The sequence below is a fragment of the Chanos chanos genome, chromosome 14 (genome assembly GCF_902362185.1).
Source record: "Chanos chanos chromosome 14, fChaCha1.1, whole genome shotgun sequence".
In the NCBI taxonomy this organism is placed as follows: Eukaryota; Metazoa; Chordata; class Actinopteri; order Gonorynchiformes; family Chanidae; genus Chanos; species Chanos chanos.
The window spans coordinates 16,957,929-16,975,625 of NC_044508.1; the positions used below are offsets into that span (position 1 = coordinate 16,957,929).

Genomic DNA, 17,697 nt, shown 5'->3' on the forward strand with positions numbered 1-17,697 from the left:
AAAGAAAAAAGAAAACGTTGCTACTCTGTGATGGAGGTCATATTTGATATTTTGTGGGTCAACAGAGCGTAAGGGTGAGCTCAGCCTAGTTAAATTTAAACCAATCAAATGAAGCCGTCTTACTCTGAAACTGAATTTTAGGCATGTCCTCCTACAGAGCTTGTGTTCCTCTGACCTGGGCTCCAACTTTCTTGTGAATCACTTCCTTTTATTAACCGATGCAAAAACAACCTCTATTTTCCATTTCGCATCACAAATATACCTTTTTGTCTCTCGCAACAGCACCTATTCTCTATGTTTGAGGGAAGAACTCTCCTTTGTCACAGCAAAAGCCACTATGTGAACACCTTTACATCAAAGTGTTTTGTTCAGGAGCATAACTGCAGTATTAGTGATTCTGACCAAACGTTTTTGATTTACAGTGCACCATTCATTTTCTTATAATCATACACAGGATGACCCTACAGACTAGTAATCATGTGCACTTAGCTCTGAACCAATGGCAGCCCTTCCGTTGTATAAAAACAGCATAAATAAAATAGATTCTCTCTGAAGGTGAATGCAATAAAAGGCAAGTTCTCATCTTTCCACACAGCAAGAGACCCAGAACCACAGAACATTGTCACAGTGCAACAGGTGAGACTGCAGCTTTCCTTTCTTATTCCTTTCACCCATCCATATTAAGCATATAAGCTCTTCATGTCAAACTGTATAAATTCACAAAGAACACTTTGACTTCCCTTCGCAGATAACTGAACAGAAAACAGGCCCTGTGAATCCAGGCTGTGTCGAATATGGTGAGCTCGACTTCCAGAACAGATCTGAGGGGAGCAACAGGAACAGTCAGGCGGAGGTCCCACCAAAGCCCCAAGACGGAGTAGAGTACGCAGCCATTGTTTTCCCCCAGCGTAAGAGACCATATGTAGTCAAATGAAAACCCTACCAAAGTAACAGACCAAAACCTTTAGGTATTAGCTCACCCAGAGACACCACTCCTTGCCTCAGCCCCGACTGAAAAAATCCAACACGTATCAGTTTGGAGATACCATCATTCAGCAGACATTTAGAGGTATGGATCATTTCTACCACTGTAATATATCTATATAAATAACAACAAAGTGGGCTAGGGCTATATTAAAAGTAGAAAGTGACTTATACTAGACTCATACGGACTTACAAAAACTGTCTCTTAACTTCTTATTACACAGACCTGCTGAAGAGATGCTTATGAAATCTCTGTGTGTGTGTGTGTGTGTGTAAAATATAATATTGTATCTTTTACTATTAGTCGCATAACACTGAGTCACTATTCTGTGGAGGTGCTAACCACAAAAGCCCCCATGCCAAATACCCCCTCTGTTCTATAGGCTTCCCGTTGTTTCCTGTTTACTCATGTTTTGCTTCTATGTCAGTGTCTCCTGAGTCATATTATCTGGTGCTTGTTTTTTTTTTTTGAAACACGCTGTAACACTATTTACTTAAAAGCTATACTAATCGTAAATATCAACAGCTTTGGGATCTTCATTGTACTAGATACGTACCAACTTCAGCTTATTTCCCTAAGACTGCGTAGATGCACGTTTAAGTCTCACTGAACAAACACAGATCGTTTGTATGACCGTGTGATGGTGGGAAGCCTTAGTGAAATGTCTATGTTGGGAAGCGTTGTTCAGACAATCTTTAATCAAAATGGAAATGCCATGCCTCTTGAAATAACCACATGAATGTAAAAAAGATTAAATGGGTTCTAGATCACTTCCTTATGAATAGCTCTTAAATGTAAAAAGCCAAATAATACTAATAAATCTAAATATTTCCCCATTCGGTGATCGTTTGTTTTCATTCCTTATTTTGTTTCACGAACGTTTCTTTGTTCATTAATGAACAAATCTACAAACTTTAGTGTTCTCCGAGAAACCACTTCGAATTAAAGATGAGTATTTAAAGTATTTCATTAGTATTTAAATTCAGCGTTTATACTGACATCCATGATGCACGTGTACCACGTTAGAATTCGAAAGACTGGAAAATGCACAAAAAAAACAAAACAATGCGTGGTCACAGATAACATCTTGTGTGGTTACTTTGCAGAATGCGAAGTCGCTTTCTCTTTTCACTTCCTCTCTCCGTCTTTGGCTTTTCTTTTTTCCAAAAGGAAAATGGAGAGAACAGGAAACAGAGAACAGACTTTAGACTTTTAAGGAACATTGTTAATCTCAGGCTCTAAGATCGGAACGTTGGCGTTTTTCGCCGTCTCAGCGTTTCCATCGCCCACATGTGGGGCTTTTCCAGAAAACCTGATGAGAAACTCAGAAGCCTATTAATAACCACGCATAGCAGACTCCTGTATTCACTCCTATTCAACGCACTTTTAGTGGCTTTTTTTGCTTTTGTTGTTGTTTTGTTATTCTTTGGTTCTTTTTTTTTTCTTTTTCTTTTGTTTTCTTTTGTTTTGTTTTTTAATTGCTCAATCAAAAAGATTTTCCGTCAGCGTAGCTGATAACCGCAAGGTCTCACAGCCTGGCTGCTGAATCGGCAATTAAATGCATTTTGTACAATCTAACCTACCTCTCTGCCAAAATAGAGTTATTTCAGCCCCCGATGGTAAAACAGCTTACAATTTATGAAGATTCGCGCGTGGTTTCGAAGTTTGTTTCAGTTTGTCATGTTTCACTCGATATGAGTCAGAATTAAAAAAAAAAAAAACTAACACCAAGAGTTTAAGGTTAAGGTTAAATGTAGCCTACGCTTTGTCAAATTAAACCTAGACGTTATTATTTTAGTTACGTTATTATCAGATTTACTTTAAACAAAAAATCTCTCTCACACACGCAGTCCTTAAAAACACATCAAATTTTCCTCCACTGGGTGGAGTTAAAGCCTCCCACTCGTTTGAACTACCTTTCAGTTGCGATTCTTAGTAAAATCCAAAAGGAGCTAAAAACAGTATATCTGTTTTGTTAATTGTTTATGTCGTTACCAGCTGCAGTATCAAAATATTACATTTCACAGTCATTACTCTCCGAAGTTTAAGACAACTGCAGAATTGTATTAAATCATAGAATACCAATGGATGCAGTGTAGCGCAAAATGCATATCGGTATTGTAAATGACCCTCAAACACCTGTCAAGCAGTCATCATGTTTCGGTTTCCTTTTCTAAATGGACATCATTCCATTCCATTGTGCCTGTCCGTATAAATACAGCACGAACTTAAGTTAAGACAGAACACAAGGCAAGCTTTCGCTGTCAGTAAACTAAAGTGAAGAAAAGCCATGTCACTTGACCAGTGGCGAAACATTTTCCTCGAGAAAACTAGGGAGCACTTCCAAGACCAATGGAGTCTCACGTTTGATGACAACATTGAAGAAATCCAACAAGGCAGTGGTGGGTGGTACCAGTATATCCGTGGGTCTTTTGCAAGGTAAGAAAAGCCTTCATCCATTGCACTCATTCATTAATTGGCAAAATCCTATTAGATATCCAGTAGTTTTAACGGTCACTTTTATACAATATATAGTATGGGCAAACGAAGCTGAAAAATGAATCTAGGTTCTAGGGAAATTTTTAGGTTCTTGGATAATCTGTGCCCACTGCAACTTATATTAACAATGTGGAAGTCAAAAATATTATGATTTTTTAGTGCTTAAACTGCTGCAAAAAAGGGGGGGGGGGTTAACAGATAGTAATGTTTTAATTTCCAATTATGTTTATTTCAAGTCCATGTTAATGGTCACATCATGTGCAAGACATTATACTGATCTGTTCAGTTCATGTTTATAACTTCCTGAAAATGTGCTGGCTCCCTCTCCAGGTTCACATGCTCCTTATGCAAAAGATCCTGGCCCTCCAAAAAGGTATTAGTCATCTTCCATTTCACCTTATTTCATGAGAGGAGCGAGGGAAAGGTGAAAGTGAGACGTTACAGACAGAAATGCAGGAGGTGTCTGCAGGCTCAGATGGAAGAACCACTTTTTACTGGGGAAAATATTAAAGTTTTGGTGGACAAGATCATTGAGAAGATCCGAATGAGATGTTACAATGAAAACATAGGAAAACAAAATAGATTCTCTCAGTTCCATGGACGGGTCAATGGACCACATGAGAGAGCCCACTGTGAGGCATGCCTGAAAGGGATCTGCAGAGATGGCAAATGACATTCACATATTCACTACCTGACTACACAAAAACGTCAGTGGACATTTCGACAGATACCATATCAAATAAAGAATGACAGTGTGCAGAACTTCACTGAACCTTTACCATCGCATTGAACAAATGAACTTTGCACTACAAGCAATATAGATTCCTTGAAGATGATATACACTCAGCTCTGAGTTTGTAATGGTTTGGGTTAAGGACATAATTCAGCTGTACTTGTATTCGAAAATATGTCACAGCTACATAATTATTTTTTAAGCATGATTCAGAGTTCATAAATTATGTTCAATTGAGATCTTTTTTTTTTTTTTCAGTAGAGATTAATACTTGGTGTGAAGCCATTTAATGCTTGACTACTGGAGGACCGTTAAGGTTTTTAAAGAGTTTGAAAGACATAAATAATGTTAACTTATAATTCACAGATGAATAAAACAAGTTTTTCTGGAAAGAGTCATGGGAAGTTTATTTGAGGTGTGTTCAGTATAATCCACTCCATGAGTTAGCTTGGATACCAACTGCCTGTCTCTCCCTGTTTACCACCCGAACACAACATAACAAACAGCTTTTCTAGAAAATGAAAGTGCCCCTTAAGTTTCGTTTCTCTGGCCAGCAGCTGATTACTGTGTGATTAAGGTGTGGCCTGGCTTTCAGTGTAAATAAGAAATGCATTGTTGTATCTCAAGTAGACAGAGGGACATCGATGCAACAGGCAATCCAGCAAAAATAAATCAACTTTAAAAAGGACAAACAAAAATGACACTTAAGCAGTGGATTGACATTTTTGACAAGAAGTCAAAACAACTCCAACACTTCTGGAGTATCGAGTTTGATGATTCTATTCAGGCAGATCAACCTGCAGCCGGATGGGAAAAATACATCCGAGGAGCATTTGCAAGGTAAACTAAGAAACTGGATGAACTTAGATAGCTCAAATAGTTTGAGGACACCAACTCCCTTAAAGCATCTAAGCTTGAAAATCAAGTTTAAGTATTCAGTACTCTCCAGTATGAGAGCAAATGCAAGTCTTGATGTTACCCAAACTTAAATGCATCCACTGTAAAACATTACAGCCCCTTTTAGTTATGTCCATTCATTTCTTCTCGTTAACTCAAAGCGCTATGACAAGTTTTGGATGTTGAACTCAACTGTATGAGTTTTCAAAAATTAAACTCACAGTTATTCATTGCGTTGACGGTTTGAGTTAAAACTATATGTGTTCACTGAACTCGTGTTTGTAAGTAATCTGTTGGGGGAAAAAAAGCCAGAAAGACATCAGGATGAGGGTTGGGTGCTTGAGAAAAAAATGTGCGGTTTTTGAGAGCGAGAAAAATTTTCTTTTTACAAACCAGACAAGGTTGAAGCATAGAAACAATCTACCAGTTATCCACTGACGATAAACCATATCGGTGGTGTACTGGCCATCGGGCATACCTGGACAAAGGTTTTACTGGCCCTGTCTATCTCTTTCCTGACCCTCTCTGTGTGCCTGTCATTCAGGGTGCATGCATGTTCTGAAACTGGGCTCACTGGCCAATCACAGCCAAGTCAGTTAATGTGCGTTAACACTGTACACTAATCCAAAGGTAGAGTGCAGCTGTGAGATGCCCAACAAAAGCCATGGACAAGAAAATGTCAAAAAGAAAAGGCGGGGCCAAAAAATAAGAGAAAAAAAGGAAGCAGGCATTAGAGGCACGGGCTTCCAAATGTAAAAAAAAAAAAAAAAATCGACATGTTTGGGCAACAGCACTCTCAAGTTGCCAGACACGCTATTTTTGAGGAGCAGACTGAAGCAGAGAGATGGACGTTAAATAATAGGCTAGGCTACACGTTCGGATAAAACTGCTGTAACTTTTTTTTTTTTTTTTCATTCATTATCTAAACCGCTCATCCTGATTAGGGTCGTGGGGGGTGCTGGAGCCTATCCCAGCGCACATAGGGCGAAAGGCGGGGGAACACCCTGGACAGGTCGCCAGTCCATCGCAGGGCAGACACACAGACAACTGCTGTAACTTGTGGTTACAAAACGACCACACAGGGTTGCTACCAAATTCTCAGATTGTACAATGTGCTGACAGATGTCCACCACCTCCTGGGTCTAGCATACAAATTTCTGCTTACCCAGTATCACTCAGGCTGCTTGTGAACACACAGTACATTGTAAACGCTCAAGTTCAATAAAAACAGGCTCAGAAGCAAACTCTCACAAGATCATTTGGAGGCTTTCATGCCGATGGCAACAGAGAAGGACATCCTACTCGCTTTGGATGCTGATGTGATCAAAGCTGCAGAGAAAGGTGATCTCCTTAGAAAGGTTCCACTATAAGCATTGAACGTCAGGTCAGGCCTTTTTGGCTGGCTAATCAAAAAGCAACAAATAAACTACAAAAACAAACAAAAGCTGTTTGTTTCATTTTCTTTAATTATATTCTGTCCTGTTGAAAGATGATAAACACTTGCTTATCTTATTTGGCTTGTTTGAAAATACATGAAATACCTTAGTACCTGAGTAAAATCCATCAGTCCATATATAGGAAATGTTATGTTTTTATTTTAGGACATCATCATTGTATTCATTTTAGGGCTTTTTTCATTTGTTTTCAGTTAGCAAGAAATAGTAAGAATGTAAGATTTATGTTGCTTTATTTTCTATGAAAGATAATAAAAGAAGTAACAACAAAAATTTCCAGAGTATTATTCACCTCAAAACACGACACAAAATGTGATAAACATTTACATATTTTTGTGTAGGTCAGGGTTGCAATAAATACGTATGTAGTTACATTGACACGCCCCGAACCGTAACTGACTGTTGTACATACTGCACATATGTAATCAACCCTCACCAACCCAACCTGAGTACCCGCTCTCTTGCAGGCCGGTCCCAGTGGATAAGACCAGGGCTTAGTTTCTTTCCCAGCACACCTCTGAGCCATGTAGATCGCACGCCAAAAAAACATACTTTGTGGTAAACAACAGCGGACTACATCAACAAGTGAATGAATTATTATTAGGAGATGAAACCATTTTGTTTGATCATTTTGTTCTTCTCTAAGGAATATTCTATACATGAAACATACATACATACAGACAGAGTGTGAGTTCATTTGGTAAACAAATAGCAATGGGTGATGGAATTATGGGTAATGACTGTTTTAGTGTTCTGTAGCGTAGTTTTCTCTTAAAGTGTGAAATGTTACAGCCTGGGCTGTGAGAATGTGTTTAGAGGGGGTGTTGAACTTAGTAATCGTATGTTTGTGTGAATGTCTTTGTGCACAGTCACCATTATAGGTAAGCCTAGCACCTTATGTTAAGTAAAGTAAATGCCTGTTAAAGTGATAACAACTTATAAATGCTAATATAGATCATTTAGCATTTGTCAAGGCTTTGATTAATTTCTCATGCATCACTGTTGTAGTACTTTTGAGCAGACCAGTTGCAACTTGCAAATGATGTCATGTATCAGACTTGGACAACTGAAATACAGATGTGTGATATTTAGAAGTCATCTAAATTTAAAATGGGAGGATTTATGATTGTAATTAGGTTAGTTGAACTTGAAACGGCAAGTTATAGTACTGCAAAAACGTGTGTTTCTTTGACAAGAAAAGTTTTTTTTCACGGATAATGAAAAATAATTAGTTGTTTTAACTCACAGTATTAAGTTCAAACAAAAGGGCCCAAAAGTTAAATGAACTTTTTAAACTTAAAAAACAATGTTAAGACAACAAATGCTTAGTAGTTCAATCACCTTTTTCATTTTTTAGTTTTTGAATTGAAACAATGGTATTTTTCGAGTTGACTTAACTCACGTTTTCAGCAGGTGAACTTCCATCTTCACCCTACCCCAGCTCTACCAACACCACACACAGGTCAGTTTGGCAAGAGAAGACTACACTTTGACTAATTTACAGGGCTCTCTATCTGTTTTAATCCTCAGCTTCAGATGCTCAAAATGCAGGAGGTCTTGGCCCTCAAAAAGAGTTCTGGTGGCTTTTCACATGCGTCTAGACAAGAGCCAGCGCAAGGGGACAGTCAAAGTTCGCCGCTTCCGGCAGGACTGCAAGTCCTGTAACCAGCCTGAAATGGAGGAGCCCAGCTTCAGCGAGAAGAATGTCGAGGTGCTGATTGACAAGCTGATTGAGAAGATCCGCATTAAGTGCTACAAACAAAAAACTGGTAGAAAACCCAGAGCTTTCTACTCTGACCATGACCCTGAGGGACCCCATGAAAAGGCCCACTGTGAGGCCTGCAAGAGTGGTATTTGCAGAAGAGGCAACTAAGGGAGAATTTCAGTCAAATTTCAGCACCATGAAATAAGCAGAGGCTACTCCTATACATTCATACGACACCATGACAGAGAATTAACACAATACATGTCAACATTTTGAGTTTTTAAGGGATTTGTCACTCATTTATCTCATCCATGAAGAATTTATTATGCAGTAGGTGCCTTTGTACGATGAATATTATATACATAGATAAAAACGCTTTTAAATATCCTTTGAAGGGAGATGTATTTTCCTTTCAATGTATTTAAAGTTTCCTGTTTTTCCATAACATTCACTTCAGTCAATTATAATATGAATAACTTGTTTAACACCTTAACATATTTGATGTCTACGCATTCTGAAGCTGTTAACCTGTGTTTTTTTCAGGTTTCACTGGCATTCCGTTGCCATTTCATTTCTTTTTCTTTTTTTTGATCCAGTGTTACTGTATATTTATTTAGTTATTTTGCTGGTTTGTAAGGAGGATTCAAAATAAACACATTCCTGTTTCAAAAAACAGCTGAGTGACTCACTGAAACTCTGGGACCAGCTCACATTATGTCACTGATCAATATTGTCAACCACCCTGTCACTGATATTCAACAACAACATATCCTGAGTGAGAGGACAGGTAAACTGACAGGTAAAGTTCACAGGTAGAGTATCACATGCTGAATTAGTGCAAGAATTTCAATGGTTGCTGTGATAGCAAACCTATAAAACATTTATGAGACATTTACAGACACGTAAAGCTGAGAAACTACATATTTAACTGAGACTATACTGTCATGATCATCATATGATTATGAATCTCTCTCAAACTGCCTCCTGGGCTCAGATGAGGAACTATGTTTTGGGAACTGTTCTCAAATAAAGCAACAACACAAAACAGTCAATTAACAACTAAACTGGAAATTAGTCCTTCTTTCAAATGACAAGATCTTTATGAATGGTACATGTCATACATGACGTTATATGCTAATACATATTAGTACGATACATTAGCAGCAATTTGTATGGAGGGCAGTGACAGTTGGCATAATTGCTCATAGAATGTATTGACGTATAGTCAAAGATTGCAATAGAGACAAAGTCACACGCAATGCAAATGTCAGTGTGGTAAGTTTGATGTGAATTCATTTGCATTACTTTGTAAACTAGTTATAAATCAAAAGACTTTGTCCTCAGGGAGACTACTTTTTCATGTCAAAAATGTTGATATTCCTGTCAGTCAAGAATAAACAGTCAAGAAGTTTTACAAGTAAAGAAAAAATAAACAATAGTCAGGTTCACAATATCCTGATTGCAACCTTCGTTCAAAATCTTTGGGGAGTTTTTAAACTATACATTTTCGGAAAGTTTAGAGTGTGACAGACCCCAAAACCAATCCTTCCAATTTTTTCAAAGTCACTGTGGTGGCCATCTTGGATTTTCAAAATAGCAACCACCCATTACTTGTTTTTAGCTGGATCCCTCATGATAAATCAAATTGGCTTCCGAGTTAAATGGCTGAATGACAAAATACTGTTTTAATTACCAGGTGTAACGTCAATTCTGCAAAGCAACAGGAGAAAGCCAGCCGTTCTCTATCGTCCAGATACCTGCGAGGTCGAAAAGGTCGAACAAGCCATCACTTCTAATGACACTAACAAGATGAAGACACTCTACAGAGCTGCAAAGCTCGTTCACCAAAGTATTGAAGCTTTCACTCAGAAAGAGCCCCCACAATGTTCCATTGCAGTTTCTATCACAATGGTGGATATAGCAATAGAACTATTGCTGGATTATGGCAGGACCTTCAGACAAACTGGAGACTGAAGTTTGAACACATGCAGTAGATAGGACTGCCCTCACACTAAGTCAAAACTTAATGTTTGGGTTCAAGTCAAAAAGACAAGTGACACACCATGCAAAAACTGGACAAACAGGATTATGGACACAGCATGCTCACGAAAATCCCCAAGCAGTGGGATTGGCACTGACTCTTCACCATAATACTAGAGATAAGATGCTCGTGAATTTCCTCAATGCTCAAGGTTACTGTGTCATACAGTTGCACTTTAATGACGGAAACAGCTCTTGCTAATAGTGGTGGACTCAGGCTGTTTGAAGGGCAGGGGAGAAAAAATAAAAAGGGCACCTACTGCACGACATGGGGCCCCACCAGCGCACAAAAAGCTATGATGCATCATGCATGATGAAATAGTCTTCATACTTGATTAAAATTAACATTATGTTATTAGGCGATCCAGATTAAAAGTATAAGCACACCTCTATGATAAAAACACACAGGGAACTATAAACCTTTAAAATGTTTAGGCCCAATTTCACAAACAGCACAAAAAGCTCCTTTTGTATGTGCTTCAGTTTTCTTTCTCTCCTTGGCCTTCTGTAATAATAGCGTAGCCCAATGCTAACCCCGCTCTTAAATTAGTTGAAAAAGCAATTCATACTAAACTTTAAAGTCCTATGGGCATTTTGTGCAAATTACCCCAAAATAATTCCCTTAGTGAAGGATTTTTACACTTCTGCTTGATTCCCAGATTGAGTCTGCAGGTTAGCATAAATTCAGCTAAGCAAGGTACCTGCTTAGTTAGCTACCTCCTTAGCAAGGCATCTAGGCTAAAAAAAAAACATGATATGGCTATCTATAAAAGCATTTGCTATGTACATACAGTAGATTAGTATTTAGTAATGCATCACTGGTAAAAGTAAAGAAAGCTTGCTGTATTACCCACCTCACACACTCTAGTAGGATGTAAGGGTTACAGCTCAGACTGTATTAAGTCCCCTCCGAGACCTGACATTCTAGAGGGGGTGTGGCTAAAATTGAAAACTTAAATGAATGGAATAAATGTAAGTTCTTAACAATGGGAATGAGTATTTAAAAAAAATTTTGTGTCATTGTTGGCAACAATTTACTTTGTCTTTTACTATCAGATACAGTTAACCTAACATAATCTAACCTAACCTAAAGGGTACACTGAAAAATGAAAAACAGGGGCAGTGCAGATGAGATTACATCAAAATGCTAAATAGATATTAGCCTAATTTATCGACCCCTTGCAAAAACTCAGAAAAGATTTGTTAGCATCCATACAATGTCTTTGAATGTAAGAATGGTATGAGATGTAAATTCTAAATCTTATCAAAGTATTTGGTGGCACCCCTAGACTGTTGTCACCAGAGGCGGACAAAGTACACAATTCCATTACTTCAGTCAAAGTATAGATACTCCTGGTCAAATATTACTCCAACACAAGTAAAAGTTGTTCAGTTAAATTTTTACTTGAGTTAACGTACTAGAGTACTTGCTTTTAAAAATACTTAAGAATTAAAAAGTACATTATCTTTTTAATGTCAACACGTTGTATTGCTGCCACAATGCATTTATTGAGCCTAATGACTCTGAAACAACCTACAGAATGCACTGACTTAACTTCTAGAACCTGTAGAGTAAAAAGCTTGTGGAATATGCTACAAAGCCTATAGAAACACAGTTGAAGCGAATGCTTCCTCTATAGAAGACAGCATATAGCTTCAGTTAAATAGGCCCTAGGTTAACTTAGATTAGCCTTAAAAGGATAAACACATCATAATGTTGTAGGCTAGGTTGATTTTACTTCCACTGCAAAGCATTGCTTGAAATGAGAAACAGCTGGATGACCCTTGTCACTGCTTGATTCCCTACGTGGGGCCTACGTGAATCCACTGCCTTCGCATGACGTTACTAATAGTTCTGTGTTTATCTGACAAGATTAAAACATATATTTCTGAATGGTCTTTTGTCAGTAACGTTAACTTGGCCTTTTCACTAGCCAACTATTAGTATGCATCAGCAGTGGATTCACACAGGACTCGGTGTTATGTCCCAAATGCTTTCCAAGCTAACTGGTTTCTGTACGTGTTCACACACTGTGTTAACCGTAGTGGTTGCAGTCTGCGAACACAGCACAAACGCGTACGGGAAGCAGTTAGCTCGAAAACCAGTTGATTTCAAAAATCTCAGACATGGACTTAAGATATGGCCATGGGTGCTCTGGTGAGGAGCCTTTATCTTTATCATCTTTATCTGCCATAGTAGTAGCCATCAGTAAAACCACCAAGTTCAAATGTTAAAAGAAAGATAGCATGCACTTGGCTGACAGCATTGGAGTAGTTTACTGTGATTTGTTCTTCTCCTGTGATGAACACAATATGGCCTATCGCATTTTAGAAAAGAAAATTCGTCCACTGACTTTAAACCTATTCTTCAAAGTAATGAGTAACGAGAACCTTCATGGAAATGTGGTGGAGTGAAAAGTACAACATTTGTCTTTCAAATGTAGTGAAGTAAAAGTCATAAGTTTCCAAACAAAATAACACTCAAGTACAGTACAGATACTCGAAAAATGATACTCAAGTAAATGTACTTCCTTACTGTCCACCCCTGGTCGTCATGGCACCCGCTTTAGGAAAGCCTGCCCTAGAGGGCACATTGTAGGGGAGACTGTAGGGCACTGCATGTCATTTTCTCCACTGCAAGGGGTTTTCATTGTGTTTTCTCATTTGGAAGGGCATTTAAGAAGGCACTTCATGATTTTTTTTCATCAGAAAGGCACCTGTAGGGAACCTCAAGTTTATCCCATTGTAAGGGCACCTATATGGCACCCCATCACATTTTCTCCACTGGAGGTGCATCCATTAGGAAACTTCCCCACATCCTCACGCACGTAGGGACACCCTTTACAACACTGCATCACATTTTATCCACTGGAGGGGCACTTCTCCATTAGAGGAGCACCTAACTGGGCACTTCATCATGTCTTCTCACCTGTAGAAGTACCCTATACAGCACTGCATCCCATTTTCTCTGCTGGAAAGGGCACCTTTCGGGACACTGTCACGTAGGGGCGGCATAGAGGGCACTTCATAGCGGCACCCTTTTCCACTGGAAGGGCGCCCACAGGGAACATGGAGTTTAGATCATTGTAAGGGCACCTTATAGGGCACTGCATCATGTTTTCTCCACTAGAAGGGCACTCATTAAGACACATTATCGAATTTCTTGCTCTAGAACGCGTGAAGGGGCACCCTAGAGGGCACTCAATCATTTTTTTCCCTTGTGAAGGACAGCCAACAGGGCACTTCCTCTCATTTTCGCTACTCTAGAGGGCACTTTAGCGACACTGTTTCAACCATGGGGGCACCAGGAGGGGCGGGCCAATGCCAGTTTGTTACAAATTTTGACCCAGGAGGATCTTGTCAGAAAGCTGCAGGATTGGGAAGCAGAAAAGTCCAAGCTTTCCATGTTTAGGTCCCTGATGAACTATCTGCACTGCGAGGAGACCATTCTGTTTGTTACAGCAGCATCCCATAATGCTGATCTAGACTTTCATCTTGCAGCTGGAGAAGCTCTTAGCGAGCTATATTTTGGAATGGATAGGATTAAATACAGTCAACTTTGGCCACACTAAATTGCAGATGTGCATGAACTGAAGCTCTGTAACCCAGATACATGGAAGGAAATTGAAGAAGGCAACATATCTGTGACCAAAAATGACATCCCCTTCATATCTGTCCAGGAAGATCATGCCTTTGAGCACCTTATCAAACTCATGAAGGTCCTCTCTGGCCTCATTGGCATCTCCAATAGTCCCAATGCACGACATCGCTTCTTCATGGCAGCTCCTGAACTTTCCAACTTGGCAAAAGAGTTCAAGTCACAGTTCAACATCGAAAAAAGCAGTGCTGTTGACCACCCTGAACTCTCACAAGCTGTAGTCAAGCAAAATCATGAGGCATTTACCAAAATTAAGGCAGCCATATTGGCTCATGGCAATCCATTTGCTATTGAAGGCCAAACACAGCACAACTTAATTACCCATGCGTATATCCCAGATGAATATGTGCCACAAATACTGAAAATGGATGATATGGGACAAGAACTGTATGAGGAAGATGTTAGTGAGCGAATAAATGGAAATATGAGTCTCTGGGCACCGATAAACAGACAAAACAACAAGATGTTCACATCTGGCAACAAGAAATATGCAGTCAAGGTCCATGACAACATCACTGACATGAAAGAAACAAAAGATCTATATGGTAGACTTATGGTCCTGGCAAAGTCAAACCAAGGTGTAGATCAGAAGGATGTGACTGGAAACCATGAGTTTACCTTGACACCAAGAGCGCTCTTCACTCCCAATGGATCATTGTTGACATGCAGTGACAAATCAAAGCTCATACATGTCCTTGAGAAACTGATTTCTGAGGAAACAGGACAAAATACTCACTTACAGATCCAGAAGCCTTTGAGGTCGAGGATGTCTTTCACGACAAGAAGACTGCAGTTGTGGATGGGATGGTACTTGCCCAGAAGCTTTAAAAAAAAACAAAAAACAATGCTTACAGTGTGAGATCTTAGCCAGGTTTTCTATGGAAGACTGATGAATCTAACACAAAACTTTGTATGTTTGACACATACAGGCCTGATTCCTTGAAGAGTACAACAAGGGACACCAGGGAAAGGATCCTGTCCAGTACCAAGTCAGAGATGAGACAAATATCAAGCATATAATCATAAGCAGATTCTTATCCCATGTAAAAAACGAAAGTGAAGACTGTGCAATACAGACAAAATTCCCCTAAGTTGGTCATCGCCCCAGCATCTGGTCACACAAAGAGCAACAGGAAGCTGACCTGCCTTGCTGGGTGTATCTGCAGCAAGACAAAACTCTGCAGATGTCTGACTTACTTTTTCTCTCCTGACACAGATGCCCTGATTTTGGCAATAGCCAACTATGACTTGTTGCCAAAGAACACTGTAATCTCAAAGGCACCAGGTGTTCTGCAGATCCAACCATTCTGGGATATTATAGGTCCAGAAAAGGCAAAAGAATTACCTGCACTCCATGCATTCTCTGGTGCTGACAACACTGGAAGGTTTGCAAGAGTGGGTAAGGCAACATGGTTCAAGATCTTCCCTGAAGCTGAGGATGACATCATTGAAGCTCTGAGGATGCTTTCAGATGACTCTAGAGTAATGGGGAAATGACAGAAACACTTGGCTAGGTTTGTGTGTTGCTGCCTGCTGACCAAAAGGAATCCAAATAAGAAACATTCCATAGCTGCAATGGCACATTTTCTGTGAGTATATGGCAGAGAGTGACAAGCTACCACCTACAGAGGGTGCCTTGAAACAGCACATTCATAGCTCAACTTTGGGGCCATGCAAGCGTTGAGCAGCAAGTACCTTTGGATCCTCTGCAAAATGGCTACTACAAGGACGATACAGGCCGGTTGAGACCCACTACCACTGATGTACTACCAGCTCCTAAGGCCATCATTGAAATGGTGAGATGCCACTGCAAAAGAGATTGTTCAACACAAAGGTGCTCCTGCAGGTCAAGAAACTTACAATGCACTGACCTTTGCCTTTGCAGTACACAATGTGAGAACCACAAGGACTCAAGATCTGAAAACTGACAGTGATGCTGAAGATGATGAATGAGATTATAAGATTACAGACTTCACTAAAAAAAGTTATAAATGCAATGGTTGAATTTTCAAGATGTCTTGACATATGGAGAAAATGTTGTTGTATTCGTTACAAACCATTTGTTATGGATGCTTGAATTTTTATGTTAAAATGATATTGTTATATTAAATATCTTTAATTTATATTATATCCAACTAATATTTGAATTAACTAAGTTAGTTTATGTGAATTCCTGAATAAATAAAATGTATGTTTAGCCACCGAAAGTAAACACTTACATAGCTTGGACATTTTGAGAAAAATGTGTCTTAAACATTTGCCATTTTTAAAATCCAAAATGGCTGCCACAGAGACTTTGAGAAAAATAGAAAGATTAGTTTTCATATTTCTTATGTCCTAGTGATTCCAAAAATTTACAGTTTATCAACTTTTGAACAAAAATACACAAGGAACTGGACTATAAGGTTACTTCCTTAAGAGTGTCAGTATGAGGCAAGGTGACCCGAACGTGTTGTTGTCATAGAGACCAGGAGGCCTATTTTATGCCAAACTTTGTCAGCCTGGTAGTTCAAAATTTAGGTGTTCCATACTAATTTGTCCATCCATCCATTTTCTGCCACTTCTCCAGGACCGGGTCGCGGTGGCAGCAGGCTGAGGAGGGCAGCCCAGACATCCCTTTCCCCGACTACATCCACCAGCTCCTCCTGGGGGATCCCAAGGCATTCCCATGCCAGCCAAGAAATATAATTCTCTCAACATGTCCTGGGTCTGCCCGGGGTCTCCTCCCAGTTGGTCGTGCCCAGAACCAAAGGGAGGTGCCCAGGAGGCATCCTGACTACGTGCCCGAACCACCTCAACTGACTCCTTTCAATGCAGAGGAGCAGCGGCTCTACTCCGAGCTCCTCCTGGGTGTCTGAGCTCCTCTCCCCATTTCTAATTTTTTTATTCTATATATATATATATATATATATATATATATATATATATATATATATATATATTCGATATATGTATTGTTTAATTTCAGCGTCAAAAAAAATGTAAGTGAAAGTAATTTCACAAATTTTTTGCCCCCTCCCACAGCTCTGTATATGAGATTTGCTGAAACGTTAAACTGCTGCGAACCCACTACGCAGTCACTTCTAGCTGCTTTCAGAGAGAGCATCTTCAATACATCTGAAGTTCGTCCAGTCTCTAACCTGCACACTCCCACTAACATTAGCCTTACTTTCACCCTCTATGGCATCCTGGGAGTGGTAGGTAGCTCTATGTGAATTTAATCACAACTGGTGAAATACATTTCTAATTACGCTAGCCATATTGTTTGCAGCAGTGTGACTATTAGAACGATGTCACTGATATTCCTATTTTCTCTTAGGATGAAAAAGCTCAAGTTCTCTTAGGATGAAAAAGCTCAAGTTTTGAGAACGTTTGTTTGGCTAAGACTGGTGAGAGCTCTTTCCACCAAACATTAGCCTCTCCTCATCAAACTCAGAAAGCACAATTTTTGGGCTTGGTCAACAGAAAAAATTATTAAACAGTTCATTGGAATTATTTTGTTATTGTGGTAGGAGTGGAGAATGGAAAATGTGGGCTGGGATCCTACTGAATGTGGAACATCAGTAATTTCATTGCCTAGGACAAAGCTGTGGATGCCAGATATTGTCATCAATGAATTGTAAGTTCCATCTGATGTTTTTGTCATGGTTTTGGTATATATGCTACCTTCTGGTTTTTCCATCATCTCGACATTTCACAGTGGCTAGGTAATGGATTGTGAGAAAA

At 39.4% G+C, this 17,697-nt stretch overlaps 2 protein-coding genes across 2 annotated transcripts; both read left to right on the top strand.

Moving 5' to 3' along the window:
- The first annotated feature begins 3,275 nt into the window (after window positions 1-3,275).
- On the top strand, window positions 3,276-4,157 carry LOC115827313 (receptor-transporting protein 3-like). Its single transcript, XM_030791121.1, has 2 exons — window positions 3,276-3,424; window positions 3,815-4,157. Exons 1-2 carry the CDS (start codon window positions 3,276-3,278, stop codon window positions 4,155-4,157), a joined length of 492 nt encoding a protein of 163 aa, XP_030646981.1.
- Window positions 4,158-4,914: 757 nt separating this feature from the next.
- LOC115827314 (receptor-transporting protein 3-like) lies at window positions 4,915-8,441 on the top strand. The gene is made up of 2 exons (XM_030791122.1): window positions 4,915-5,057; window positions 8,099-8,441. Exons 1-2 carry the CDS (start codon window positions 4,915-4,917, stop codon window positions 8,439-8,441), a joined length of 486 nt encoding a protein of 161 aa, XP_030646982.1.
- Window positions 8,442-17,697: the final 9,256 nt, after the last annotated feature.